The 22,864-nt window shown below is 42.3% G+C and overlaps 1 protein-coding gene across 1 annotated transcript in view; it reads left to right on the top strand.

The window, feature by feature from the left end:
• The window catches only part of LOC106610457 (uncharacterized), a 56,663-nt gene extending 34,298 nt beyond the window's left edge, over nt 1-22,365 (top strand). Inside the window, exons 8-12 of the mRNA XM_045716365.1 lie at nt 517-786; nt 2,502-2,579; nt 2,734-3,003; nt 9,539-9,808; nt 20,584-22,365. Coding sequence (XP_045572321.1) covers nt 517-786; nt 2,502-2,579; nt 2,734-3,003; nt 9,539-9,808; nt 20,584-22,148 — 2,453 coding nt within the window. The 3' untranslated portion in view covers nt 22,149-22,365. The remainder of the gene's footprint in view (nt 1-516; nt 787-2,501; nt 2,580-2,733; nt 3,004-9,538; nt 9,809-20,583) is intronic.
• The last annotated feature ends 499 nt before the right edge of the window (nt 22,366-22,864 follow it).

The following is a 22,864-nucleotide window of genomic DNA, read 5'->3' as shown; positions in this document are numbered from 1 at the left end:
TGCTTTGCTGGTGTCACTGTCAATTATTTTATTCAAGGCACACTTAACCATTATGGCTACCACAGCATTCTGCAGTGATATACCATCCCATCTGGTTTGGGCTTAGTGGGACTATCATTTGTTTTTCAACAGGATAATGACCCAACACACTTCCAGAAAAAAACCTGAAATAATTTGGTGTGTCCAAACTTTTGACTGGTACTGTACACAGCTGAAGCTGGTCAAAGCTGTTTGAGAGAATGCCAAGAGTGTGCAAAGCTGTCATCAAGGCAAAGGGTGGCTACTTAGAAGATTCTCAAATATAAAATATATTTAGATTTGTTTAACACTTTTTTTGGTTACTACATGATTCCATATGTGTTATTTCATAGTTTTGATGTCTTCACTATTATTCTACAATGTAGAAAATAGTACAAATAAAGAAAACTCTGGAATGAGTAGGTGTGTCCAAACTTTTGACAGGTACTGTATTTCTTGATATAAACTGTCGCACTGACAATATTGTGTTTCTGCTAGTTATCCCTGCTCCAGACCAGCTGAATGTTGACCCAGTGGACACCACATCAGCTGCTGTTAGCTGGAGCCAGCCACCAGGATTGGACCAAACCCAACATCATTACCAGATCTCCTACCACTGTGCAGGGACAGAACCACACATCACTACCACATCTTCACACAGCATCACTCTGTCTGACCTGCAATGTGGTACTCAGTACTCTGTCACTGTCTGCACTGTGCTGGAAAATGGAAAGCAAAGTCAGTTGGTGTCAACAACCCTCACCACAGGTAAGAAAGTACTCTGCTTATTAAGTATTTTGTCTGGTGTCAAAGTTTATACAACTTTGACTTGGTATCAAATGACTAATGTAAATGAACTAATCATAATGGATGTGTCAGCATGGGATGTGAAGTTTTTTTCCTGAAGACAAATATGTGATGGTGAATTCCCCAGATCTCAGAATGCAGTTTGGTGTTGAAATCAGTAAACATTTTAATAATATCTGAGTTCATGCTTTCTTCCACTTCCTGTGAGTCATTATGTCAAGGAGTTGATCTGCCTCTGCTTGCATTAACTTTATCAGTAGGATTTATTAACACAACATTCGTAAATTGGGAGGTACCAGAACACCTCAAATTTATATTGTTATAATTAATAGGCATTCATTTTAGCTACAGAATCTCACCAGTGTTTCCATCACCTCCTCTCTCTATCTCCTTCATTCCTTTCTTGAGTGTGCAGAGAGAGGGGCTGTCAACAGTTTAATGAAATATACAGTGCCTTCGGAACGTATTCAGACCCCTTGACTTTTTCCACATGTTCTTACGTTACAGCCTTATTCTTAAATTGATTAAATATGAAATTTTCTCAGCAATCTGCACACAACCCCCCATAATGATAAAGCGAAAAACGTTTTTTTTTTCAATTTAGCAAATGTTTTCAAAATACAAAACAGAAATACCTTATTTACATAAGTAAGGCACACACTGGGGAAGGGTACCAAAACATTTCTGCAGCATTGAAGGTCCCCAAGAACATAGTGGCCTCAATCATTCTTAAATGGAATAAGTTGGAACCGTGAAGACTCGTCCGAGAGCTGGCCGCTCAGCCAAACTGAGCAATCAGGGGAGAAGGGCCTTGGTCAGGGAGGTAACCAAGAATCCGATAGTCACTCTGACAAACCTCCAGAGTTACACTGTGGAGATGGGAGAACCTTCCACAACAATCTCTGCAGCGCTCCACCAGTCAGGCCTTTATGGTAGAGTGGACAGACTGAAGCCAGTTGTCAGTAAAAAGCACATGACAGCCCGCTTGGAGTTTGCCAAAAAGCACCTAAAGACTCAGACCATGAGAAAGAAGATTTTCTGGTCTGATGAAAACCAAGATTGAACTATTTGGCCTGAATGCCAAGCGTCACGTCTGGAGGAAACACGGCGTCATCCCTCAGGACCTCAGACTGGGGAGACGGTTCAGCTTCCAACAGGACACCCACCCTAAGCACACAGCCAAGACCACTCAGGAGAGGCTTCGAGACAAGTCTCTGAATGTTCTTGAATGGCCCAGCCTGAGCCCGGACTTGAACCTGATCAAACATCTCTGGAAAGACCTGAAAATAGCTGTGCAGCAACGCTCCCCATCTAACCTGACAGAGCTTGAGAGGATCAGAGAAGAATGGGAGAAACTCCCCAGATACAGGTGTGCCAAGCTTGTAACGTCATACCCAAGAAGACTCGAGGCCGTAATCGCTGCCAAAGGTGCCTCAAAAAAGTACTGAGTAAAGGGTCTGAAAAATAAAATAAAGAAATCATGAATTACCAACATTTCTAAAGACCTGTTTTTGCTTTGTCATTATGGGCTATTGTGTAGATTGAGCAAGAAAAAAAACAGTAGAATCCATTTAGAATAAAGCTGTAACGTAACAAAATTTGTAAAAAGTTAAGGTATCTGAATACGTTAATGCACTTTATTTAGTTGTGAAAACATATTTAATGTTCCCAAACAGATTCCACTTGGCTTTGGATATTGTGGCTTATATGGACTACTGTCCGTTCCCTCCTGCCCTTTATAGGCCAGCAGTCAGGTAGGCTACTGCCAACAACATGTCATAAATTCAACCGCAAATAATGCATTCAAGCCTAGTTGGCCTACCATTGTATGAGGGGAAAAAAATATAACTGATGGGAATTTTAAATAACTTTAAACTGTAGCACTAACAATACTATATTTTCCCTTAGTACTCCCTGCTCCAGACCAGCTGACTGTTGACTCAGTGGACACCACATCAGCTGCTGTTAGCTGGAGCCAGCCACCAGGATTGGACCAAACCCAACATCATTACCAGATCTCCTACCACTGTCCAGGGACAGAACCACACATCACTACCACATCTTCACACAGCATCACTCTCTCTGACCTGCAATGTGGTGCTCAGTACTCTGTCACTGTCTGTACTGTGGTGGAAAATGGAAAGCAAAGTCAACTGGTGTCAACAACCCTCACCACAAGTAAGTTCTCTACTTAAAAATGATGTATGGTGTCAAAGTAAAAAAATAAAATAATGTAAATGAACTAATGAGTAACAATTTACTTTGACTACATATCCATAATGCATTCTCTAATGTTACTATGGGTCCCACATGTGCAGTCAGTGTAAAGTCCAATCTACTCTGATCTATAACAACAACATTAAAGGTCTATGTATGAATTCTATTTAGTCAATGTAATGTCATTTATATTTTCCCATTCATAAAGCCTTTATAACCATGCTTAACTGATGGACACAACACAGAATGTTAAATTGAAACATTAACATTTTATAAACATTTTCCAGATGTAGCACATAAAACAATTGCTGAGGACTTCGCCAAAGAATTTCTTCTATTGACATTTTTCAGTTGGACTTTTCTTGAATAGATTTAACGAATATTCACATTCAAACCATTCAAATAAATGTCCCCATTGAAGACTCATAGAAATAACTACATGGTAATTTTCCATGAAGAAAAAACCCTAAAGTCTAAGGGCCCGGGCTGGGCTTCTACTAAGCTAACATATGGAATTGTTTTAAGATGGTCATACAAAGGGTCATTTAGCTCCTTGATTTTGAATTTTAGGACCCCTGTAGGCATATATAGATATAACAACGGACCAACACTTTACATGTTGCGTTTTTGTTTTCTTTCAGTGTAGTAACCGCATCAACTACATTTTCTGTCAACTTTTAAAAACATACATTTTTACCACTTTCCCAACAACTTATACTAAACCAAAAATATAAACGCAACATGTAAAGTGTTGGTCTCATTTTTAATGAGCTGAAATAAAAGATCCCAGAAATGTCCACAACATATAGTCCTGACACAAATCTAGGATTGCTACCCAAACCGGTTGGTCATTCGTTCTATCAGTTCGGTAGCCAGAGCACGACCCAGTTATTCAGTCTTTTTGTTCTGTATCTATGGACGCAGTCATTCTATGGACCCAGTCGTTCGTTCTAAATGTTCCATTGCCATATTGGTTGCCAATGTTCTTATCCCTTGCTTGCTAGCTAGCCAACTACGGCTAATTTAGTCACATCAAATAGCGTAGCCAGAATATCAACAGTAGCCGCATTTGCATTAGTTAATCTGTTTTCTAGACATTTATTTAGATAGATCCATAACAATGAGCCGATGAGGCGCGATTTCACATGGCTTGGAAGATGTGCCCTCTCGTCAGGACACTTGTTCCGAGGAGCTAGCCAACAAACACAGCTAACACAATCACTTCAACCTGAAGCTGGAAAGACTGCAAACTAGCTGCACTTCATTTCGTTTTACCTTTTTTCAAATTACATTTCTTTGTATATATCCATAAAAATTATGCCAGTTGATTCATGATTTTGACTGACTGAGAACCGCTGCTTGCTTGTCTGTCTCATCCTGACTACTGACTTGTCATTACTATTGGACAGCTGGAGATCGAATTTGAATATTGAAACAATGTTGCAAATGTCGGAGACAGACAGCAAGGTTTATACAAATATCTGCTGTTGAAAACAAAATGTTAGTCTAAAAGAAATGTGAGATAATGTCTAGACGCTTTTATAGTGGAGATTAAGTTTATAAATTGCGCAGTCAGATGGAACAGAGTAAATAGGCATTTTAATGTCATAGATTTAGCCGGTGGTAATTTGTGGAATAGACACTGACTGAAATGCGGTTTTAACAAATCAGAATACAGGATTAGAACTACCCGTTGTATAATGCCCATTCATCCATTGACAACATTAATTCAGTGAGGAAAGAGATGCATAAGCGCAAGGGTACCAAGCCCTATGACCAATTTGTCTTGGCCTCTTAACTAACAGCTGTAAAAAAGAAAAACAGCCTCTAAATATTGTAAACAGCCTCTAAATATGTTTCTGTTCGTGATTTAAAAATTCTGACAACTGAGCAATGTAAAATATTAATATTTAGGAAAAGTCAGGGAAGGAGCAGGACGTTGCTATTTAAAAAAAAAAAACAATGTATGTACAAAATCCAACTTCAGTGTCCGTTGGCCTATGGTGTAAAAGGAGTAGCTTTTCAAATAATAATAATAATAATATAAAATATAAGAAAGATTTAAAGTGGGACGTTTGCTTTCGCAAGTCACATTAACTATTTTAGTGAGTAAAACTTTCTAACACAGTGTTAACACTAGATAGCATTCCCCTCTTATTCACTAATAAATAGCTGTAGCTAGCAACTACAGTAGCTGGAACAATGTAAACACATTTTCTAACTAGGACAATAAACGTTACAAAATCGTTGTAAAATTCATGAAACATTTAGTTAACAGTTAACTATCTCACTATTTTAAGATTTACATTGTACTTTTGCACATTCGGGACCTTTAACAGGAAAAAATTTGAGACAGGAACATTAGACTCTTTCCATGTTGGCTGCATGGGGGGATAGGGTGAGAGGTTGACCTCTTGCTTTTACAAAAATCGTCAAAAAACGAATTTAACATTTAGTTAACCTTTATTGTTCACTATTTCATGACTGGCGTTGTACATGTGCACATTTAAAATAAGAAAAATTGTTAAGAAGGAAGTAATGTCATTATCCTGTCATCTGTCCTCTGCAGTCAATATGAATGCAGCTGGTTCCTGCCTCATAATTTTTCCTGTTTTCAAAGGTTTGTAATGTGCAAAAATACAATGTAATAGTGAAATAAAATTTTTTACTGAATGTTTCATGAGTTTGATGACGATTTTGTAACGTTTATTGACCGATTTGAAAAACATGTTGACATTGTGCCAGGGGCTTACCTAGCTGCTAGCTAAAATGTTCATATTTCCTTTAACATAGTGTTGTGTCCATCAGTTAAGCATGTTTATAAAATAAACAACTTAATTGGAGTCCACATGTGGTAAATTCAATTGATTGGGCATTATTTGGAAAAGCACATTCCTGTCTATGTAAGGTCCCACAGTTGACAGTGCATGTCAGAGGGGGTGAGATGGCGGAAGCAGAAGTGACATTTGAAGTTGAAAGCACGTTGAGTACAGTTAGCGAGAACAGTGAAGTCAAAGAATGGAACAAAAAGGGCAAAAATGTATGTGGAAAATGAGTCTGATGAATCGTTGCATGTTGGAGTACGTTCTTTGGATAAGAATGTTTATTTGGGAAACCCTTTTGAAGTCACGAGGACGGTGAAGAAGGCGTTGGGGAAAGTGGATGTAGTCATAGTAACCAGGAGTAGTATGGTGTTAATATCGTGTGTTTCTAAAGAGCAAGAGGATCGTGGATTGTGGCTAGTGAAATTATCGACACATGAAGTGAACAGCTTTGATTTTAGGAGCAGGTACCTTGTAAAATATTTTATCTATGGTGTCCAGTTGGACATTGACAATCAATGAGGGAAAAAACTATTTAATCCATTTTACAATAAGGCTGTAATGTAACAAAATGTGGAGAAAGTCAAGGGGTCTGAATACTTTCCGAATGCACTGTAGACATTTAATGTTGGTGTTATATTTCAGAGTGGCAAACTGCACAGTTAATTACCACGAAGTGCTTAGCTATAAATGTGCTTAGCTATAAATGGTTTATGAATGGGAAAATAGATTTAACTTTACTTTGACTGCATATAATTCATACATAGACCCTTCATGTATGTGTTAGAACAGTATGACCCATTTTATTGTGATGTGGAGGAGGTCTGTTAATGAGTTACGAAAGAGTTATCATATGAGTCTCAACTACACGTTTTGATCTGTAAAATTTACCCTGACGATTCACCCCTGTAGAGATCTTCATGCATTATTGACATCAAGGAGAAGAATAAAAAGTTATATACCAGCTGGTGGGGGAAATGGGGCTGGTACAGGCTATATATCAGCATAATCTGGTTTGGCCTTTTGGCATGTTCACTAACACTGGCATGCCAGAAGTACACTTTAGAGAACAGCCATAATGATGACACTACGCTGTTATTGTAATGATGCTTCTATAAAGATACCTACATATAAGCTCCTGCAAAGCATGACATTAATGTGCTATAGATATGCTATGAATATATTTAATTAATCTTTTAATAATGTGGTTGAGACCTGTTATAACACGTTCATGAAATACTTATAGATGTGTAATGAATGCATTATGGATCTGTAGTCAAAATACATTTTTACTAACTAATCATAATGGATGTGACAGCATGCGATGTAAAGGTACAGTATCTTCCTTGATGAGAAATATATGATGGTGAATTCTTCATCTCATGAGGCAGATATGTGTTGAAATCAATAAACGTTTATTATAATATCTGAATTCATTCTTTCTTCCATTAGTGTGAGTCATTATGTCAAGGAGTTGATCTGCCTCTGCTTGCTTTAACTTTATCAGTACTACAGTGTTAAACACTTGATATTGTGGAAAGGATTTATAATTACAGAATTCTTTTAATTTATATTGATATTTATTTTCATTTATATATTTTTCATTTTTGGGGTGTGGCGGCAACAATTTAGCAGAGGCACAGCGCCGTTATTAAATTAATATAGAGGAAACTGTTAATTTATGTTACATTACTGTCACGTCCTGACCAGTATACGGGTTATTTGTTATTGTAGGTTGGTCAGGACGTGGCAGAGGGTATTTGTTTTATGTGGTTCGGGGTGGTGGTTTATTTAGTAGGCCGGTACGCGCAGTACCAGCGCCCCGCATTTGCCAGGGGAAAGTGGGCATCCAGGAAATATGGGGGATGTCAGTCCTGCGCTCGAGACCGCCAGTGCGCCTCTACGGTCCAGTACGTCAACCCGGTCCAACCCGGCCTGTTCCCGCTCCCCGCACTAGCCCTGAGGTGCGTGTTCCCAGGCTGATACCTCCAGTACCAGCACCACGCATCAGGCTTCAAGTGCGTCAACCCAGTCCGACTCGTCCTGTTCCCGCTCCCGCACTAGCCCTGAGGTGCGTGTTCCCAGGCTGATACCTCCAGTACCAGCACCACGCATCAGGCTTCCAGTGCATCAACCCAGTCCGACTCGGCCTGTTCCCGCTCCTGCACTAGCCCTGAGGTGTGTGTCCCCAGACTGGCACATCCAGTACCAGTATCACGCATCAGACTTCCAGTGCGTCAGCCCAGCCTCGAGAGTTCGGCAACAGTGTGCAGTCCAGAGTATCCGGCACCAGTGTGCAGTCCAGAGTATCCGGCACCAGTGTGCAGTCCAGAGTATCCGGCACCAGTGTGCAGTCCAGAGTATCCGGCAACAGTGTCTAGTCCGGAACCGAGGGAGACTGCCTGTGATCCGGAACCAAGGGAGTCTGCCTGCGACCCGGAACCGAGGGAGTCTGCCTGCGACCCGGAGCCGAGGGAGTCTGCCTGCGACCCGGAGCCGAGGGAGTCTGCCTGCGACCCGGAACCGAGGGAGTCTGCCTGCGACCCGGGACCAAGGGAATCTGCCTGTGACCCAGAACCGAAGGAGTCTGCCTGCGACCCGGAACCGAAGGGGTCTGCCTGCGACCCGGAACCGAAGGGGTCTGCCTGTGACCCAGAACCGGGTGAGTCTGCCTATGACCCGGAACCAAGGGAGTCTATCAGCAAACCGGAACTGAGTAAGTCTGTTGACGATCCGGAACTAAATATGATTAACTGTGTATCAAATGAGTCGACCTACAGTGTGGAACGGAAGAGGTCTGCCTACGATCCGGAACGATGGGAGTCTGCCTACGGCCCGAAACTGAGCAAGTCTGTCTGCATTCTGGAGGACAGTAGGCCGGAGCCAGAACCACCTCCTGTATAGGTGGGTTGGGGAGGGGGGGTGTAGCACAAGTGCCGTCGGTGACGGCAGCCACCCTCCCTGCCCTCCCTTTAGTTTAGGGGGATTTTTTTGTTGTTGTTTTGTTTTTTTTATTTATGAGGTGCATCCGGGGTCTGCACCTTTAGGGGGGGGGGGGGGCTGTCACGTCCTGACCAGTATAAGGGTTATTTGTTATTGTAGTTTGGTCAGGACGTGGCAGAGGATATTTGTTTTATGTGGTTCGGGGTGGTGGTTTATTTAGTAGGGTGTTTGATTTATTATTTCCGGGTTTTTGGGTACTGTTCTATGTTAGGGGATTTCTATGTTCTGTCTAGTCTTTTGTATTTCTATGTTTTGTTTATTGGGGTTGGACTCTCAATTGGAGGCAGGTGTTTTCTCGTTGCCTCTGATTGAGAGTCCTATATATGGGTATGTGTTTGGTTTAGTGTTTGTGGGAGATTGTTCCATGTATAGCTTATGGCCTTACAGGACTGTTTATTCGTCGTTGTGTTCGTTTGGTGTACATGTTTATTTTGTTTTTTCCTTCTTTCCGTAATAAAAGAAGATGAGTACACATATACCCGCTGCGTTTTGGTCTCAATCCGACGACAACCGTTACAATTACATATCCAACTTCTCTTTTCAGCTTATTTCTTCACATATCAAATGGAATTGCGAGATTACCTTTTCTACTTTGACAACTTTTCTTCCTGTAGTATATTTCTGGAGTTAAACTGTAACTGTAACACTAACAGTTATGTATTTTCCCTTAGTACTTCCTGCTCTAGACCAGCTGACTGTTAAATCAGTAGACTCCACATCAGCTGCTGTTAGCTGGAGCCAGCCACCAGGATTGGACCAAACCCAACATCATTACCAGATCTCCTACCACTGTCCAGGGACAGAACCACACATCACTACCACGTCCTCACACAGCATCACTCTCTCTGACCTGAAACCTGCTACTGAATATTCAGTCACTGTCTGTACTGTCCTGGAAAATGGGGAGCAAAGTCAACTGGTGTCAACAACCCTCACCACAAGTAAGGAATACCCTAATTAACCCTTAAGAGTCAAAGCCATGTCTATGCCGGGAGGTGGGGGGGGGGGGTTCTATTAAGCTCTAAAGTGTATTCGGAAAGTATTCAGATCCCTTGACTTTTTCCACATTTTTTACGTTACAGCCGTACAACTAATATTGATTAAATATGTTTTATTCCTCATCAATCCACACCCCATAATGACAAGACGAAAACAGGTTTTTAGAAAAGTTTGCAAATATATGAAAAATATAAAGCAGAAAAACCTTGACGTAAGTATTTAGATCCTTTACATTGAGACTCGAAATTGATTTTAGGTGCGTCCTGTTTCCATTGATCATCCTTGAGATGTTTCTACAACTTGATTGGAGTCCACCTGTGTTACATTCAATTTATTGGACATGATTTGGAAAGGCACACACCTGTCTATATAAGGTCCCATAGTTGACAGTGCATGTCAGAGCAAAAACCAAACTATGAGGTCGAAGGTATTGTCCGTAGAGCTCCGAGACAGGATTGTGTCGAGGCACAGTTCTAGGGAAGGGTGGCAAAAAAATTCTGCAGCATTGAAGGTCCCCAAGAACACAGTGGCTTCCATTATTCTTAAATGGAAGAAGTTTGGAACCACCAACTCCTCTAAGAACTGGCCAAACGGAGCAATCGGGGGGAGAAGGGCCTTGGTCAGGGAGGGGACTATGAACCTGATGGTAAATCTGACAGAGCTCCAGAGTTCCTCTGTGGAGATGGGAGAACCTTCTAGAAGGACAACCATCTCTGCAGCACTCTACTATTCAGGCCTTTATGGTAGAGTGGTCAGACGGAAGTCACTAATCAGTAAAAGGCACATGACAGCCTGCTTGCAGTTTGCCAAAAGGCACCTAAAGGATTCTCAGACCACGAGAAACAAGATTCTCTGGTCTGATGAAACCATGATTTAACTTTTTGTCAGCTTACAACAATGTTGCTATTGTAATAATTACAAAGTTCAAATCAAATTTTATTGGTCACATACACATGGTTACCAGATGTTAATGCGAGTGTAGCGAAATGCTTGTGCTTCTAGTTCTAACCGTGCAGTAATATCTAACAAGTAATCTAACAATTTCACAACAACTACCTTATACACACAAGTGTAAAGGAATGAATAAGAATATGTACATAGAAATATATGGATGAGCGATGGCCAAACGGCATAGGCAAGATGCAGTAGATGGCATAGAGTACAGTATATACATATGAGATGAGAAATGTAGGGTATGTAAACATTACATAAAGTGGCCTTGTTTAAAGTGACTAGTGATACATTTATTACATCCAATTTTTGTCAACTTAAATGGACCTCCAAATAATGTAGGCATTATTGTTACTAGCATCTAATTGGTGAAATCTCAGCTAATGCATCAGCTGAGGCAGGTACTCGGGTTCCCTTTCTGAACTGGCTTTGCTTTATTTCAGAAAGGAAACACCATAAATATGTTTAACCATTTATTAAATCATTAATGCAAGTCTTAGTGATACAGGCTCTGCTCCTTCAGGGCAGCTCACTGCCCAAGCAAGGCATAAATATATTAAATTACCTACAAGCAGTGAATGGTAAACTATACCAATCCCCCAGAGCTGCAGAAACCAGACCACTACGTCTAGCTATTGCAGAAACCAGACCACTATGTCTAGCTATGGCAGAAACCAGACCACTACGTCTAGCTATGGCAGAAACCAGACCACTACGTCTAGCTATGGCAGAAAGCGGCCTTTAGTAATGGCGCCGGAGGCGATGGCTGCCGTTTTACGGGCTCCTAACTATCGTGTTTGTTTTTTTTCTTTATTTGTAACTTATTTTGTACATAATCTTTCTGCCACCATCTCTTATGACCATAAAGAGCTTCTGGAGTGATTACTCACCTCGTACTGGACAAAGATTTTTTCTTTACCAAGTCGGACGCAAAGAATTTACTTCAGACACCCAACAAGGCCCAAATCCCTGTCATTCGCATGAGAAAGAGACAGATATAGGGGACGTAGGTTGGGGTGCCTTGTAAGGATCCGATGGCGAGTGGGTAATCTGCCTCTACCATCAGTCCTATTAGCCAATGTACAATCATTGGATAACAAAATAGATGAGCTACGATCAGGAATATCCTACCAACAGGACATTAAAAACTAATTTCACAGAGTCGTGGTTGAACAACGACATGGATAACATACAGATGGCGGGGTTTACGCTGCATCGGCAAGATACAACAGCTGGCTCCAGGAGACAAGGGTTGGCGCTATGTGTATATTTGTAAACAACATCTGGTGCACCAAATCTAGTATTAAGGAAGTCTCAAGGTTTTGCTCGCCTGAGGAAGAGTATCTCATAATAAGCTGTAGACCACACTATTTATCAAGAGAGTTTTCATCTCTATTTTTCATAGCTGCCTATTTACCACCACAAACTGTGCGCTCCTAGTGGCCAGGGACTTTAATGCAGGTGAACTTAAATCCGTTTTACCTAATTTCTCCCAGCATGTTAAATGTGCAACCAGAGAGAAAAAAAAACTGTAGACCACCTTTACTCCACACACAGAGACGTGTACAAAGCTTTCTCTTGCCCACCATTTGGCAAATCTGACCATAATTCTATCCTCCTGATTCCTGCTTACAAGCAAAAACTAAAGCAGAAAGAACCAGTGACTCAGTCAATAAAGAATTGGTCAGATGACGCAGTTGCTAAGCTACAGGAATGTTTAGCACAGACTGGAATATGTTCCGGGATTTTTCCGATGGCATTGAGGAGTACACCACATCAGTCACTGGCTTCATCAATAAGTGCATCGATGATGTCATCCCCACAGTGACGGTATGTACATACCCCAACCAGAAGATATGTATTACAGGCAACATCCGCACTAAGCTAAAGGGTAGAGCTGCCGCTTTCAAGCAGCGGGACTCTAACCTGGACACTTATAAGAAATCCCGCTATGCCCTGAGACGAACAATCAAACAGGCAAAACGTCAATACAGGACTAAGATTGAATATTACAACACCGTCTCTGACACTCGTTGGATGTGGCAGGGCTTACAAACTATTACAAAATACAAAGGGAAGCTGCCCAGTGACACGAGCCTACCAGACGAGCTAAATTACTTCTATGCTTGCTTTTAGGCAAGCAAGACTGAAGCATGCATGACAGCATCAGCTGTTCCGTACGACTGTGTGAGACCTTAAAGTAAGACCTTTAAACAGGTCAACAGACGGATTACCAGGACATGTACTCCGAGCATGCGCTGACCAACTGGCAAGTGTCTTCACTGAAATGTTCAACCTGGTCCTGACTGAGTCTGTAATACCAACATGTATCAAGCAGACCACCATAGTCCCTGTACCCAAGAACACTAAGGTAACCTGCTTAAATGACTACCGACCCATAGCACTCACGTCGGTAGCCATGAAGTGCTTTGAAAGGCTGGTCATGGATCACATCAACACCATTATCCCAGAAACCCAAGACCCACTCCAATTTGCATACCGCCCCAACAGATCCACAGATGATGCAATCTCTATTGCACTCCACCCTGCCCTTGCCCACCTGGACAAAAGGAACGCCTCTGTGAGAATGCTATTCATTGACTATAGCTCAGTCACTGCGCTAAGAAAGCCGGGACTAAACACCTCCCTCTACAACTGGATCCTGACTTCCTGACAGGCCGCCCCCAGGTGGTAAGGGTAGGTAACAACATATCTACCACGTTGATCCTCAACACGGGGGCCCCTCAGGGGTGCATGCTCAGTCCCCTCCTGTACTCCTTGTTCACCCATGACTGTATGGCCAGGCATGACTCCAACACCATCATTAAGTTTGCCGACAACACAGGTGGTAGGCCTGATCACCGACAACGATGAGACCGCCTATAGGTTGGAGGTCAGAGACCTGGCGTGATCAAGACAAAGGAGATGATTGTGGACCACAAGAAAAGGAGGACTGAGCATGCCCCCTTTCTCATCGACGGGGCTGTAGTGGAGCAGGTTGAGAGATTCAAGTTCCTTGGTGTCCACATCACCAACAAACTAACATGGTCCAAGCACACCAAGACAGTCGTGACAAAACCTATTCCTCCTCAGGAGACTGAAACAATTTGGCATGGGTCCACAGATCGTCAAAAAGTTCCACAGCTGCACCATCGAGAGAATCCTGACCGGTTTCATCACTGCCTCATATGGCAACTGCTCGGCCTCCGACCTGAAGGCACTTCAGAGGGTAGTGAGTATGGCCCAGTAGATCACTGGGTCCAAGCTTTCTGCCATCCAGGACCTCTATATCAGGTGGTGCCTGAGGAAGGCCCTAAAAATGGTCAAAGTCTCCAGCCACCCTAGTCATAGACTGTTCTCTCTGCTACCGCATGGCAAGCAGTACCAGAGCGCCAAGTCTAGGTCCAAAAGGCTTCTTAACAACTTCTACCCCCAAGCCATAAGACTCCTGAACAGCTAATCAAATGGCTATCCAGACTATTTGCATTTTCTAAAAAACTGCATTGTTGGTTAGGGGCTTGTAAGTAAGCATTTCTATCTAAGGTCTACACCTGTTATATTCGGCGCATGTCACAAATACAATTTGATTTCATTGGAGATATGATCAAATAGGCCAGATAAAGTCATCCTACCATTACAAGTCTGTATACTATGTGTGAATATTAACCATAGGTTGCACAGCTTATGCTACTCATGTATTATATTTCTCATATTATGCACTACTGGGTACCCTCACTTGAGGCAAGATGAGCTGTCAGCTTGGTATAGGGGAATATTCTACTATTAGTAGCAACTGTAAGCAATACAAACCCATCCGGCCTGCAGACACACTGCTGGGTAGCCTCGCTTGAGGCAAGATGAGCTGTCAGCTTGGTATAAGTATTACGAACCCAGCCACCCTGCAGACACACTGCCGGGTGCTCTCGCTGAAACTAAATTAGTAATCATCTGGTGGATCTACATTGAAATGTATTTTCTAACAAGCTACCTTACGCAATATGAGCCAGCTAACCACCTGCAGCTATATGCAATGTACTTTATATCAGGTAGCCATCAAAGACGCCAACATGTAGGCTATCACCATGGCTGACGCCAACATAGCAAACTTAATGAGACATTTTACTGGCAGGTAAACTCGTCGCCATTTGGGAGCTCTCAGATAGACCAGCGAAGGTCATTCTACCATTATGACTGTCTACTATGTGTGAATAGTAACTGTGTGTAACGGTCGTCGTAGGAAGTGGACCAAGGCGCAGCGGGTTGAGTGCTCATTTTTAACATTTATTGAACACTTAAACAAAAATCAAGAAAATGAACGGACGACAAACAGTAATGCAGGCTAACACACAGCAATGCAAAATCTACCTCCCACAATTCCCATCACAAACACACCCCTAATTATAGGACCTTCAATCAGAGGCAACGAGAAACCGCTTCCTCCAATTGAAGGCCCCAATCCCAATAAACTAAACATAGAACTAAACACCCTAGATCAGACACAGAAATACACAACATAGAACCTAACCAAAAAAACCCGGACTAATCTAATCAAACACCCCACTACTTAAACACATACTCTAACACACCCCGAACCACATAAAACAAATACCCCCCTGCCACGTCCTGACCAAACTACAATAACAAATAACCCCTTACTGGTCAGAACGTGACACTGTGTAGCATGCCGTCTTGAGAAAGATGCAAGTGTTTGATGCTTACAGATCTTTCATATGCTGTTTCTTTACTAATGTTTAAAAATATATATATTTCACCTTTATTTAACCAGGTAAGCTAGTTGAGAACAAGTTCTCATTTACAACTGCGACCTGGCCAAGATAAAGAAAAGCAGTGCGACACAAACAACAGAGTTACACATGGAATAAACCAGCGTGTAATCAATAACACAATAGAAAAAAAAGAAAGTCTATATACAGTGTGTGCCAATGGCATGAGGAGGTAGGCAATAAATAGGCCATAGTAACGAAGTAATTACAATTTAGCAGATTAACACTGGAGTGATAAATGAACAGATGATGATGTGCAAATAGAGATACTGGTGTGCAAAAGAGCAGAAAGTAAATAAAAACAGTATGGGAATGAGGTAGATAGATTGGGTGGGTTATTTACAGATGGACTATGTACAGCTGCAGCGATCGGTTAGCTGCTCAGATAGCTGATGTTTAAAGTTAGTGAGGGAAATATAAGTCTCCAGCTTCAGCGATTTTTGCAATTCGTTCCAGTCACTGGCAGCAGAGAACTGGAAGGAAAGGCGGCCAAAGGAGGTGTTGGCTTTGGGGATGACCAGAGAGATATAGCTGCTGGAGCGCGTGCTGCGGGTGGGTGTTGTTATCGTAACCAGTAAGCTGAGATAAGGCGGAGCTTTACCTAACATAGACTTATAGATGACCTGGAGCCAGTGGGTCTGGCGACGAACATGCAGCGAGGGCCAGCCGACTAGGGCATACAGGTCGCAGTGGTGGGTGGTATAAGGGGCTTTGTTAACAAAACGGATGGCACTGTGATAGACTGCATCCAGTTTGCTGAGTAGAGTATTGGAAGCTATTTTGTAGATGACATCGCCAAAGTCGAGGGTCATGTGTCCATGAGGATGTAAGTTTGGGGGGGTCACCGCAGTGATGAGACGCCACTACAACCTGAGGTTCAATCCCAGGCTGTGTCACAACCGGCCGTGACCGGGATCCCCATAGCACGGCGCACAATTGGCCCGGTGCCATCCAGGGTAGGAGAGGGTTTTGTCGGTGGGGTTTTCCTCGGCTCATCGTGCTTTAGCGAAGCCTTATGACAGGGCCGGGCACCTGCAAGCTGACTTCAGTCGTCAGTTGAGCGGTGTTTCCTCTGACACATTGGTGTGTCTGACACCTGGTCAAGAGAGCGGTGTGATTGAGGAGTTGCATAGATGAGCCAAGTTCCTAATTCAGGGAGAAAATTGGGTAAAAAAAATGATTGTGGCCACACCACCCTAAACACGCCTGATCAGGTTCGGGCCTGGTTAGTACTGGGACGGAGACTGCCTGGGAATACCATTTTTTATTAAAAAAAAATATATATTCTTTCTTTGTTTATAGTGTTTATACCTTTGGTGTTTATACCTATAGTGTTTATACCTACAGTGTTTATGCCTATATATAGCTATTATACCTACAGTGTTTATACCTATAGTGTTTATACCTATATACAGTTGAAGTCGGAAGTTTACATACACTTAGGTTGGAGTCATTAAAACAAATTTTTCAACCACTCCACAAATGTCTTATTAACAAACTATAGTTTTGGCAAGTCGGTTAGGACATCTACTTTGTGCATGACACAAGTCATTTTTCCAACAATTGTTTACAGACAGATTATTTCACTTATAATTCACTGTATCACAATTCCAGTGGGTCAGAAGTTTACATACACTAAGTTCACTGCCTTTAAACAGTTTGGAAAATTCCAGAAAATTATGTCTTGGCTTTAGAAGCTTCTGATAGGCTAATTGACATCATTTGAGTCAATTGGAGGTGTACCTGTGGATGTATTTCAAGGCCTACCATCAAACCCAGTGCCTCTTTGCTTGACATCATGGGAAAATCTAAAGAAATCAGCCAAGTCCTCAGAAAACCAATTGTAGACCTCCACAAGTCTAGTTCATCCTTGGGAGCAATTTCCAAACGCCTGAAGGTACCACGTTCATCTGTACAAACAATAGTACGCAAGTATAAACACCATGGGACCACGCGGCCGTCATACTGCTCAGGAAGGAGATGCGTTCTGTCTCCTAGAGATGAACGTACTTTGGTGTGAAAAGTGCAAATCAATTCCAGAACAACAGCAAAGGACCTTCTGATGATGCTGAAGGAAACAGGTACAAACGTGTCTATATCCACAGTAAAACGAGTCCTATATCATGTTGTTTCCTACCTTCACCCCCTGGGGGTGGCCCGTCAGAAAGTCCAAGACCCAGTTGCACAGGGCGGGGTTGAGACCCAGGGCCTCCAACTTGATGATGAGCTTGGAGGGTACTATGATGTTGAATGCTGAGCTGAGGTCAATGAACAGCATTCTTACATAGGTATTATTTTTGTCCAGATGAGATAGGGCAGCGTGATGGCAATTGCGTCATCTGTGGACCTGTTGGGGCTGTATGCAAACTGAAGTGGGTCTAGGGTGGCTGGTAAGGTGGCGGCGATATGATCCTTGATTAGCCTCTCAAAGCACTTCATGATGACAGAAGTGAGTGCTACGGGGTGGTAGTCATTTAGTTCAGTTATCTTTGCCTTTTTGGGTACAGGAACAATGGTAGCCATCATGAAGCATGTGGGGATAACTGACTGGGATAGGGAGCGATTAAATATGTCTTTAAATACACCAGCCAGCTGGTCTGCGCACGCTCTGAGGACGCTGCTAGGGATGCCGTCTGGGCCGCAGCCTGTCGAGGGTTAACAAGTTTAAATGTTTTACTCACGTCAGCCACCGGGAAGGAGAGGGGGGGGACGCAGTCTTTGTTAGCGAGCTATGACGGTGGCACTCTATTATCCTCAAAGCGGGCAAAGAAGGTGTTTAGTTTGTCTGGAAATGTGATGTCGGTATCCGTGACGTGGCGGTTTTTGTTTTTGTAGTCCATGATTTCCTGTAGACCCTGCCACATACGTCTCGTGTTTGAGCCGTTGAATTGCGACTCCACCTTGTCCCTGTACCGGCATTTCGCTTGGTTGATTTCCTTGCAGAGGGAATAACTACACTGTTTATATTCAACCATATTTCCAGACCTCTTTCCATGGTTATATGCGGTGGATGGCGTTTTAAGTTTTGCGTGAATTCCGCCATCCATCCACAGTTTCTGGTTAGGGTAGGTTTTAATAGTCACTGTGGGTACAACATCTCCAATGCACTTATTGATAAATGCACTCACAGAGTCAGCATATAAGTTGATGTTGTCCTCTGAGGCTGACCGGAACATATTCCAGTCCGCGTGACACAAATTGTGCAGAGCAACAGATGGGCTATAGTTAGTCAACTGAGTCCAGTTTTTTATTGCTTTACTCGGAGAAGACATGTGAAACCATCTGTGCTAACAGTATAACTCAGGTTAGGAGGCACATGAATACTGCTGACAGTAGTTGTCGGATAAAATTAAGATACTTAGATTATGATTGACAACACCCCTGGGAAAATGTATATTTGCAGCAGCATTATGACAGCTCGGCGACACAATGGTAGGAATTATATGAGCAGAGCTTGGGTCACTGATAAGTCATTGTTGGGACAGGGTCCAGGCACCAAGATGATTTCGATGGACTCCGTCATTCCTGTAGAGCATTTTCTGTTTCCAAAAGGTGTCGAAGTTATCTATAAAAGTTATGCCAACAGCACTACAGTACTTTTTGGAGTCTTTCAGAGCTAGAATCTTTCAAATCCAGTTTCAGCAGTTCCGAGCTAGCTCTCCTCTCATTTTACCCCAAATGGACTTCTGAGAGTGTCAGTCCCTGGCAGCTATTGTAGAACGGTAGGAAGCAGCCTAGTAATTGTAAGATACATGTGTAATATCATTTTGCAGTGTTGGTTTGCTAGCTTCCAGTTTATGCTAGCATTGTTTGTGTGTACCCCGTGCATGCTATCATGACTACATTTTTTAGAAGTGTTACAGTCATTATAATTGCTGCCTACTATATATGTGTATCAGCAAGGTTTATATTGTTTGTATGTTAATGTTACCACTGCAATGTATAGCCTTAGATGGTACTGCTGTAGTAAAGGGCACAATTGCCAAGTTTCTATAGCTTCCAGAACGACCAAATCCGATCTGGTGCTTGTGCACTTTGTTTGAGAGATAAGCAGCATGTTATTATACACACCTGGTTAAAATGGTATGTACGTGTTCAGTGCGTGATATTGGAAATATGTATCTGTATCACGTTTCAAGGTAAGACCCAGATGCAGCCAACGTCAAATTAACAACAGTTTATTCATCCAACAAGGGTAGGCAAAAGACAGGTCTGGGGCAGGCAGGGGTTAGTAATCCAGATAGGTGGGGTAATGGTACAAGATGGCAGGCAGGCTCAGGGTCAGGGTAGGCAGAGGTCAGTAATCCAGATAGATGGAGGCAAAGGTACAGGATAGCAGGCAGGATCAGGGTCAGGGTAGGCAGAAAAGGTCAAAGCCGGGAAAACTAGAAAACGGGAACAGTCGAGTGACAGCAACAGAGGGAAACCTGCTGGTAGGCTTGACGAAACGAAACGAACTGGCAACAGACAAACAGAGAACACATGTATAGATACAATGGGGATAATGGGGAAGATTGGTGACACCTGGAGGGGGGTGGAGACAATCACAAAGACAGGTGAAACAGATCAGGGTGTGAATATCTGATTTAATGGGCATTGCTTTATTGACAGGACTTCATTGGTTGTTGGCCCTAGTATTCAAGTGTGCTACCTTCAAGGTGCAGCTTGGAACCGGCTATGTTGTATCCGCTGTCATGTTTGAAATAAACCGTCTTCGTGATTTAATGCTTTATAATTTCAAGTTTCTCTTTGCAAAATCTAAAAAGAACCTGCTTCCTTTAACCAAGGATGCAACAATACCATATCTGAATTCGCATTTAAATGCTTGCTTCCATTTGTGAGTCATTGTGTCAAAGAGATGGTCTGCCTCTGCTTGCCTTAACTACATCCAAAGTACAGTGTAAAACACCTGTTAGGGTGCTTTTCTGCTACACGTTGAAGAGGATTTGTAATCATGGCTCTCTTTTCATTTCTATTTACAGGATCCTGTCTGAGGGAGCTGTTGTCAAAGACTGGACTAGAAGATCATTATGAAAACAAGCTGGCGTTAAGTACTGTCCTTGAGATAAATGATAATACTACATCAGATGAACCTCTTACCACTATGCAGTCACTTCCAGGGGCCTTCCTTAAGAAATTAATGATGGCAAATGTGAATGCTAGGAGTGTGAAATGTCTGACCACTGACCAGGATGTTTCCTATTATGGTGTAGACAACCTAGACACTGACTCTGATACTAGCGATGTCATTAATCCACTGGACTTGATAACTGCTCTGTTTCTGTGCTCAGATGTTTTTTTGCAGCAGGAGATGGTCCAGAAAATGTCAATGTGTCAGTTTGCTGTTCCTCTCCTGCTGCCCAACTGTGACACAAAACAATGCACTTTAATGCTGTGGGCCTTGAGGGACATAGTGAGGAAGTTTAGACCCTCTTCACAAACAGACTCAAAGGCTTTTGTGGAGGAGAGAATTGTACTCTCTGATATTCCTATGGTGTCCTTTGTTAGGCTAGGAGAGAGTAGCTTGTCCAAGTCTCAGATCTTGAACAAGTTTCTTAGTAACCCTCAACAGTACCATGACACATTTATTCATCATGATATGGAATGTGGAGAAGCATCTCGACAAATCTCAGATGGACTGGTTGAAATCAGCTGGTACTTTCCATGTGGGAACAGAAACATAGACATGTTCACTAAGCCTGTGGCAGTGGCCAATCTCAGAGGAGACATCAGGTCCTTTGAAACACAGTTCTCCTTTCTGTGTCAAACATCAGTGGCAGTTTACATTTTCAGTGATGATTTAGAGGCCGATTTCTTCAAGGTCTTGAAAAGCAAAAAAACAAAGGCAGAGTTATTTCTGGTTGTCAACTGTCAGAGAAATATGTTCAGAGTAGACACCTTGAAAAGAATGATCAGCAACGGCAGTATCAAAGAAACAAATGTGATTGTGAAGAAGAAGCAGAATGATGCAGAATTTGTCAAAACCCTGCAGTCATCTGTGGGTGACGTCATCGGAAAAAGTCCAAACCGTTTGACAATTGAAAACATGGTTGACGTGGCTCATCAGATGGGGATTTGGGTTGATGAAGACTGTGGTGAGTGTCAGAGTGCCAGGAAGATGGCAGATGAAATCACCAGGAACATCAAAGACACAAATGAATTCAAAGACCAACAGCTACAATTACAAGGGCAAATCTGGAAAGAGCTTTCCCAGTTGGAGAAAGAGAGATGTAGGCTTAGAAAAGCAGGGGATCAAGACATTGAACATTACAAGAGCTCTCTGAAGAAAAATGAGGAAGAGCTGAGAAAGAAACAATATACATTTGACATATCAGATGCAATGGCAAGATTCATTTTAGGATTGTCTAGTTCAGGAGCTGAGCGTTCCTATTTCCTCAAATGGATGCGGATAAATCTGGACAATCTGTCAAGGCAGAACCTATCTGGATTGCGGGAACAGTACAAAGATCTTTGCCAACATTATCCGGAGAAAAAAGACAACATTAACCTGTTGGGGCTAGGGGGCAGTATTTTCACGGCTGGATAAAAAAACGTACCCGATTTAATCTGGTTACTAATCCTACCCAGTAACTAGAATATGCATATACTTATTATATATGGATAGAAAACACCCTAAAGTTTCTAAAACTGTTTGAATGGTGTCTGTGAGTATAACAGAACTCATTTGGCAGGCAAAACCCTGAGACATTTTCTGACAGGAAGTGGATACCTGATGTGTTGAATTACCTTTAAGCCTATGCCATTGAAACACACAGGGGTTGATTAATGTTTTGGCACTTCCTATTGCTTCCACTAGATGTCACCAGCCTTTACAAAGTGTTTTGAGTCTTTTACTGTGAGATCTGACCGAACAAGAGCCATGGAACGGTGATGGCCGATTAGACTCTGGCGCGCGAGTTCATGTTGGGTACCCTCGTTCCAATACGTTATAAAAGAGAATGCATTCGTCCACCTTGAATATTATTCATGTTCTGGTTAAAAAAGGCACTAATGATTTATACTATACAACGTTTGACATGTTTGAACGAACGTAAATATATTTTTTCCCCTCGTTCATGACGAGAAGTCCGGCTGGCTTAGATCATGTGCTAACAACACGGAGCTTTTTGGATATAAATGATGAGCTTTTTTGAACAAAACTACATTCGTTATGGACCTGGGATTCCTGGAAGTGACATCTGATGAAGAGAATCAAAGGTAATGGATTATTTACATAGTATTTTCGATTTTAGATCTCTCCAA

This window comes from Salmo salar, chromosome ssa04, assembly GCF_905237065.1.
Source record: "Salmo salar chromosome ssa04, Ssal_v3.1, whole genome shotgun sequence".
Taxonomy (NCBI): domain Eukaryota; kingdom Metazoa; phylum Chordata; class Actinopteri; order Salmoniformes; family Salmonidae; genus Salmo; species Salmo salar.
Note: the sequence above shows the minus strand (reverse complement) of the source record. Positions and strands in the feature narration are given on the sequence as shown.